This window comes from Sapajus apella, unplaced genomic scaffold (genome assembly GCF_009761245.1).
Source record: "Sapajus apella isolate SASKATOON/1434 unplaced genomic scaffold, GSC_monkey_1.0 scaffold56, whole genome shotgun sequence".
Taxonomy (NCBI): Eukaryota; Metazoa; Chordata; class Mammalia; order Primates; family Cebidae; genus Sapajus; species Sapajus apella.
In genome coordinates, this window is record NW_022436996.1 from 14386612 (window position 1) to 14394337 (window position 7726).

The following is a 7726-nucleotide window of genomic DNA, read 5'->3' on the forward strand; positions in this document are numbered from 1 at the left end:
CGGTGAAACCCCGTCTCTACTAAAAATACAAAAAATTAGCTGGGCATGGTGGCGTGTGCCTGTAATTCCAGCTACTGAGGAGGCTGAGGCAGGAGAATTGCCTGAACCCAGGAGGCGGAGGTTGCGGTGAGCCGAGATCGTGCCATTGCACTCCAGCCTGGGTAACAAGAGCGAAACTCCGTCCCAAAAAAAAAAAAAAAAAAAAGAATGGGAAAAACCAAGGTAGGACTGGTGATCTTATCCCTCCCTTTAACATTCAGGGACAAAGTCACAAGGAAAGATCCACCAGATCCTCCTCCTCCTAATTCACAGCCTGTGCTCTCTGCGCCCTCCCAGTCAGGCCCCACGCAGCCCCACACCCAGCCAGGCCTCTTCTTCAGAAGAGCATTTTCTTATCATTGTTTCACCAGGCTAACCCCACAGGATAAGAATTCCTATCCCACCACCCCGATGTCCACTCTGACTCTCCAGTCACCTTCGTCCTGATGCTCTGGCTCCTGACTCAGTCCCACCCCAGTGCCCAGGTCCCAGCCTTGTCGTACCAGCGTCTCTCACCTGGTTTTGGTTCTGAGCGGGTGGGGGCACAGGGTGCTGCTTCTCCTGCACTCGGGGCTTCTCCCTCTGCTGAGCATAGGTGAAGCTGGGAGGTTGAGGGGTGCCTGTGCCAGTGGAAATAGCTTCGGGGTGCCCCGATTTTTGATTCGGCTGCGACCCAGGTCCACCTGGGGCTCCAGGACTAAACTTGGAAGCCACAGGAGTAAACTTAGGAGTCACTGGAGAAAACTTAGGGGCTGGTGCCGGAGATGGGGCTGGGGGACCTCGGGGCTGGGTGTTAGCCAAAGACACAGGCTGGGGCTGGGGCTGGACATGGAGTTGGACCTGAGGCTTAGCCTGGGGCTGGGGCTGGGGCTGGGGTTGAACAGGGAACTGTGTCTGGCTCGAAGTGGGAGCCTGGGGCAGAGGCTGGGAGCTGGAAGGGGCTTTCCAAGGAGGCAAGGGTGCTGTGCCCCCGGCTGCAGGCTTAGTACTGGACTTGGAAATGAATGGAGTAGCCACTGGTGGGGGCACATATCCAGATGACACCTGCAAGGGGAGGGAGAGGGAAGAGAGACGCAGTCAGGCGAACACCATCCTCCATAGCTCTATCCCCAGTCTCTCTGGCCCTGGATCCTGATTATCCTACTCTCTGTTCCCTTACCCGGGCTTTGAAAGGATCATTTTTGGTCATGTCATCCAGCAGTGAAGACAGAGAGTCGATCTCCAGGTCAATACTGCTCACCTTCTCCCTGGGCTAGAGGGTCAGAGGTCAGAGCACCTATTCCATGTCTCCATCCCCCCTCCCCCAACAGGGCAGAGGTGCAGAGGAGGTAAGAAGAAAGGACCTTCTTCTCCTCTCCTTGGGGGTGTCCTGGTGCAGCCGCCCTTCCCAGGTCTCCATACCTGTGGTGGGAGCGGTATGGGGGCTTCAGGCCCTCCGTCCTCCTCCAGCGGAGGGGGCGGGGAAGGGAAGATCTCCTCCTCCAGAGGCGCAGGGGGAAACGATTCCTCAATCGGGGGAGGGGGCGGCGGGAAGGCACCTCCCAGAGCACCCTCTGCATCGTCGCCATCCCCAGCGAGGGGAGGTGGGGGTAGGGGAAAGTCTGGGGTAGGAAGAGGAGAAACGTTGGCCAGGGTCCGTCTACCCTCACCCAAGCTCCCCTCGGTTTACCGCTCTAACCCCTGACCCAAGAACTCTCGGGGGTCCCGGAGCGTGTGGGAAAGCAAAGGAGGGGCGCAGGGCACCCTGAGAGCACCGGGTCAGGAAAGGCCAGGGGCACGGCCGCGGAGTGGTGCAGCTCCCGTTACACTTCGGAAAACGGACCCGGAGGGGAAGATTCGTGGCCCACATTCCCGCCTCCCACCCCCAGGCGGGGGACTTGGAACGGTCCCAGGAGCCCTGGCTCCCAGCCACGAGCTCCACGATGAGGTAAGAACATCTGCTCGGGACAGGGTGGCTGCGCCCAGCCCCCTCGGCAACAACCTTTCCAGACATCCCCAAATTCCCGAAACCACTGCCCCCCACCCCGGCGCCGGCCAAGGTCCGGTAACCCAAGCCCCACTGCATACCTTCCGGGGGCGGCGGGGGGATCTCACCGACCCGGCCCATCTGTGCGCGCTGGGCCCCAGGCGCCGGGGGAGGTTCGCTGTCCCCAGGCCGGAAGGGATTTACTTTGGGCTTTGGGGCCACCACAGGGCCGAACTTCTTCTGCGGGGCGTAAAAAGCCGGAGCCGAGACCGAAACGGAGATCGCGGGAGACGGGCGGGGGGCCGCCATGGCCAGGCCGGGCTGCTGGGGTGGGTCGCCGGGTTACGCAGCGCCGAGCCCGGCTCAGGAGCCCCCGGCGGTCCGAGCTGCCCTCGGCGACCCCCACGCGCCCCTCCCGGCGCCCCGCAGCCCACTCCCCGTGGGGCCGCCCGGCCTCTCCCCGCGCCTCACCGCGGGCCGGAGCGTGCGCGCCGCGTCTCGGGTGGCCGCCTCGGCGCCGGGTCCGCGGACTCTGCGTCCCGGTCCGGAGCAGCCTCGAGCCGGGCGGGGAAGGACCCACGGAAGGAGGAGGGAGGGAGGAGGGAGGGGGCGGGGAGAGAGCGGCGCCCAGACCATACAAGGAGCGGCCCGGAGAGGGGGCGGGGAGAGCGGGGAAGGGCGGACCAGGCAGGAAACACCCCCAGGAAGGGGCCCGGATCCTGCCCCAGGCCGGAGGCTCTGCCGAAGTCCGGCCCCGCAACCCCACTCACCGCCGCCCTCGCCACCCCGGCCCAGCTCGGACCCCAGCTCCCCGAGCACAGGCCTCTGATGTCATTTCCTGACCTGCCCACCCTCCCCGCCCGACCCGCGGGCGCCCGAGATCTGACTCACGGTCCCCCTCCGGGCTCAGCGGCGGAGGTGGGGCGGGTGCCCCTGAGGTAGCCACGCAGCCCCTGTGCGCCTCTGGCCGGGCCCAGCGACCTCCTCTCGGGCCTGCCGTTACCTGGTCCCTCCCGCCACCACCCGCTACCCGGCCACCTCTGAGTTAGCCTGGGGTGCCGGACGCTTGCAGCTGGGCTCCAGGGTGCAAGGGGATGGGGGATGAGGAGCGGGGCGTTCTTCCTCCCGGCACCCCACCCCCCACGGATTCGGTGCCCGGAGTGGGTGTGTGAGCCGGAACCTCCAGCATTCTCGGGGATACGAACTTCCAACTCTGGGCAGCCTCTTCAGGCTTCTAGGAATTCGCATCCCCCGCGCCCCTGCCAGCGGATCGGTAGCTAGAGGGACCGTTCGGGCCGGCGGAGCCAGGAATGGAGGTGGGAGGGCGGGGCCGAGGCGGCGGCCGCCTGCGGAATGGGGACCGACGCGGTCGCGGGCTGCCCCTCTGACGGCTCTTCAGCGCCCACCACGACCCACTCCTCTAGGAGACCCCGGGCGACGGTGGGGCTCTTGGGCATTCTGAGACTGCGCCTGGTGGAGCCCCCCACTGGTCAGACCGGATTTCTCGGCCTGCGGCTCAGCTCCAGGCTACGCGAAAGAGGCCGGACCTGGGGTAATTCTTGCAAACTAAGGAGTCAGGGCCTTTCGCCCGCTAGTGCGATATGCACCCCTAGGCGCTTCTTTTTCTCTCCTCCTGCCAACTTTTACTGCCTCCTGAGGCCCTCCTCCTGTTCACACTAAATTTCTACTCCCTCCAAATCCCGCTGCACTCTACTGGCAAGGAGCACCAGGGCCATGTTTTAGAGATCATCCAAACTAACCCCAAAAGTTTATGGAGATCAAGCGGAGGCTGAGAGCTGAAGAGATGGACCCGGGTCACACCCAGGTAGAGGCAGGGTCTGAACTGGACCTGGGGTCAGAGCTGGTGGCCCTGCACCCCTGATATCAGGTGAAGCAACACTGACAGGACAGAACACAGCGAGGTCAGAGTGTGAAGATCCAGCCTGATGCCCAGCTGACATCTCTTCATTCTCCCCGGCTCCATCTGTAAAAGTCACGGTTAATCCATCTACTATTGCATTATACGGAAAAATAAATGCAATGCCATAGCTGTATGCTATATATGACTCAGTATTATTCAAATTCCCGTTCTGCCCAGAATGAAAATTCTGACCCAGTTACACTAAGGCATTTTCCCCCATATGTCCTTCCAGGTTGCCAGGCAGATTTCTCAGGGGCCCTGGTATATGCAATGTCCTCTGTTTCCTTCAATCTTATTAAGTCCTTCATTATACCTAACACGGCATCTTCATTACCTTCGCATATCCCACTGATCTTTTCTCTGGCATCTCATCATCTCTGTCACCACCAGTATTTCTCACAGCCACAGGCCTGTGTGGCCATGTATGATAGGAAGCACACAGTGCGCACCTCTCTGACACTCTCAAGCCAGTCCTGGACCTGTCTCTGAAGACCTGTTGGAAATTTGATACTGGATTTCCTGTGCATGTTGGAAATTGTGTCCTGGGCTTCACAGACCAAATGTCTCATCACAAATCCTTCAAACTATGCCCACTTTGGAGAAAAAAAAAAAAAAAAAGGTACTTAAGAAGATGATTTCCAGATAACTTCATAGGAATAAAAGCCATTTACCCTCTAAATGTCTCCTTAAGTAATGTGTGTGTGCAAAATAGAGTATGTGTAATTGTTAGGCAGCTGAACCTATTTATAAATCAGAAATAGAAGAGTGCGTAGGCAGGTCCAGTTTTACTGACAACTAAGAGCATTCAGGATGCAGAATATTCAAACGAAGACTTTTAAGCCAGCCATTCTAAATACAAGTAGAAACACCCAGAGTGTCCCAGAAGGACAGAATCACTGCCCAGGATGTCTCAAGAGGAGCAGCAGAGTCAAGCTCTTAAAATGCAGACAATGGGCTGGGCACAGTGGCTGAGTCACGCCTGTAATCCCAGCACTTTGGGAGGTGGAGGCAGGCAGATCGCTTGAAGTCAGGAGTTTGAGACTAGCCTGACCAACATGGTGAAACTCCATCTCTACTAAAAACACAAAAATTAGTGGGGCATAGAAAGACTCCATCTCAAAGAAAAAAAAATCCAGACAATGAATATGAGTGGCCTTAATAATCATTGGGCATTTTTCTTAGGCAAACAATTCTAATTGATATCCTTAGGCAACATGTGTGAAGTACAGAAAATAAGTAGATGTCCCTGCCTAAAGAATGTCCAACAGCTTAAGGCCAGGACAGGGGGACAAAGTGAGAAAATGGCCACTGCCCTTTACTACCTAAAACATCTCCACACGCCTCCAAGAATTTATAACCACCAGATACCAGAAAGTTTTCTTCAAGAATGCATGGCATAAAGTAGGAAGTTAAGAGCAGTGAAGGAAGGAAAAGGAAAAGACAGTGTCACAACAAAAGAATGATTTCTAAGATGGAAAGGGAAATGCGCCAGGAGGTTCTTTCCATATGCCAGCTGCAGGTGGATCGAGGTTCACTCACTGGCCAGGCACCAGGAAAGCATTCTGAAAACAGCAGCACCCTAACAATAACAACAATAACTATCATAGCAGCAAACGCTGAGAGAATGCTTAGAATATTGTTTGAGGTGCAATGCTAAGCACTTTAAATGTGTTAGCCACGGCCAGGCACAGTGGCTTACGCCTGTAATCCCAGCACTTTAGGAGGCCTAGGCAGGTAGATCACCTGAGGTGAGGTGGCCAACATATAGTGAAACTTCATCTCTACTAAAAGTACAAAAATTAGCTTCGTGTGGTGACACATGCCTGTAGTCTCAGCTACTCAGGATGTGGGCAACACCCCCCCGGGGCACCAAGGAAGGAGAACTGTGCAGACCCCAGGCACAGTTAGTGCCTGAAGCATAACTCACTGCTTACTATATCTAGCTTATATATAATCATACTTAGTCCCATATAATCTTTCTATGTAATCATATAGGTATTGTAGTCGGAGCTGTACTGATACATTTGGTGCTGATTTATAGAATCCTTCTAGGTAACCATATAGTAGTTTGCAGTAGGAGGAATGCCTAGAGCAGTCACAGAACAGAAGCAGTACATGGGAAAACAGCCAGACCAGGACAAGAACCAAAGACCTAGACGGTGGTGTCCCTGCCTAAAAGGGCATACGCTGTATGGCAGGCTTGGAGCAAGAGCCTCTCCTCCTGATAAAGGAGTTGTAGTACCTTGCATCCAGTTCCTGTGGAAAGTAGGCCTCAGGCCTGAGATCCTGGAAATAACCAAGGGAGAAGAATCCCTTTGGTGTGACCAGTCACTGCGGCTGTATACCCTATCAGTCCTTTCTTGCTTCTGTGCTAGCTCAAATCATCCTCCCATAAATATCTTAAGAGAAGAGCACAAGTCTGCCAGCTCCCACTGCATTGGCTTACAGTATCCTTCTATTAGAAATCCTTTGAAGTCTCCAGCCCCCAGATAAGAAGTGCTGCGCACAACACCTGTTGCACACAGCCCACCTCCTTGCCTCAGGGACCTAATGGGGGTGGATCCCTTTTCTGTACATGACCCTCTACTACTGCGCATGGCACAGTACCCCACTGCGCACAGCCCACCTCTCTGCCCAGGTGATACAATGGGGTGGCCCGCTTGCCTGTGACTCACGTGATTATGTATGCCCTATTACTAAGCCTATAGATGATGACCTCTCTGCCTCCTGCTTGTACCTAATAGATACAGATGCTTCTGGGCATTAGGGGCTCTTGCAGATCTCCGCTCCCAGGTGGCGTGGGTCCCCCGAGTCTAGATGCTCTTTGCCAGTTCTTCAGCGTCCTGTCTCTTTACTTCTCGGATCCTGCACCTCAACACAACATAAGGGACACCCCATGACCCTGTGGGGCCCAACAGCCCTACACAGGAGGCTAAGATGGGAGAATCTCTTGAACATGAAGGTGGAGGTTGAAGTGAGCCAAAATCCCACCACTGCGCTCTAGCCTGCGTGACAGATAAAGACTCTGCGGCTAAAAACAAACAAACAAACATACATATATATATTAGCCCCATCTAATCATCACTATAAGCCTGTGAGGCATATACATCATTATCCCATTTTTTAGTTAAGGACTGAGGCCAAGTGGATGTTGGATCTTTCACCTCCTAAACTGCAAAAATTTTTTGCAACACAAATATTAAGATTCTCCTGCCCCAGCCTTGCTTCCATCCTTGTATCCCATCACTTCTCTTCAGGCCCTCCAGCCTGGCACATCAACAGCCCCTTCCACTCCGCCTTCAGCCCAACACCCCTACTTTACACTCGTGAGCCACCATTTTCTCTTTCTGTCTCATGACACCATCAAATTCTGTCTATGTATCTATCTGCATGTGAACACATATGAACATTTTGTATACGCTATATGCTATTTTGTATATGCTATATGTTACATAAGCTATATGTAGACGCACTTTTGTAAAATAGCACATTTCCAGAAGACTTGTCAAGAACTGTTAACAGCAAAGCCTGGCAAGGTGGCTCATGCCTGTAATCTCAGCACCTTGGGAGGCTGGGCTAGGCAGATCACTTGAGGCTGGGATTCCAAGACCAGCCATGGCTAACATGGAGAAACCCCATCTCTAGTAAAAATACAAACACAACCTAGGCTTGGCTAGGTGCAATTCCCAGCTAAAAGAATCGCTTGAACCAGGAGGCGGAGGTTGCAGTGAGCCAATATCATGCCACTGCACTCCATCCTGGGCGATGGAAAGAGACTGCGTCTCAGAATAAATAAATAA

The 7726-nt window shown here is 54.9% G+C and overlaps 1 protein-coding gene across 3 annotated transcripts in view; it reads right to left on the reverse strand.

Annotated features, from left to right (window-relative positions):
- The window catches only part of ZYX (zyxin), a 10207-nt gene extending 7457 nt beyond the window's left edge, over positions 1-2750 (reverse strand). Inside the window, exons 1-5 of one of the 3 annotated variants that reach the window (XM_032245161.1) lie at positions 2477-2747; positions 2107-2326; positions 1441-1640; positions 1199-1291; positions 556-1083 (exon numbers count right to left, since the gene is read on the reverse strand). In XM_032245161.1, coding sequence (XP_032101052.1) covers positions 556-1083; positions 1199-1291; positions 1441-1640; positions 2107-2326; positions 2477-2641 — 1206 coding nt within the window. In that variant the 5' untranslated portion in view covers positions 2642-2747. Of the gene's footprint in view, positions 1-555; positions 1084-1198; positions 1292-1440; positions 1641-2106; positions 2330-2476 lie in introns of all 3 variants that reach the window. The other 2 variants (XM_032245160.1, XM_032245162.1) reach the window with 2 other exon arrangements.
- Positions 2751-7726: the final 4976 nt, after the last annotated feature.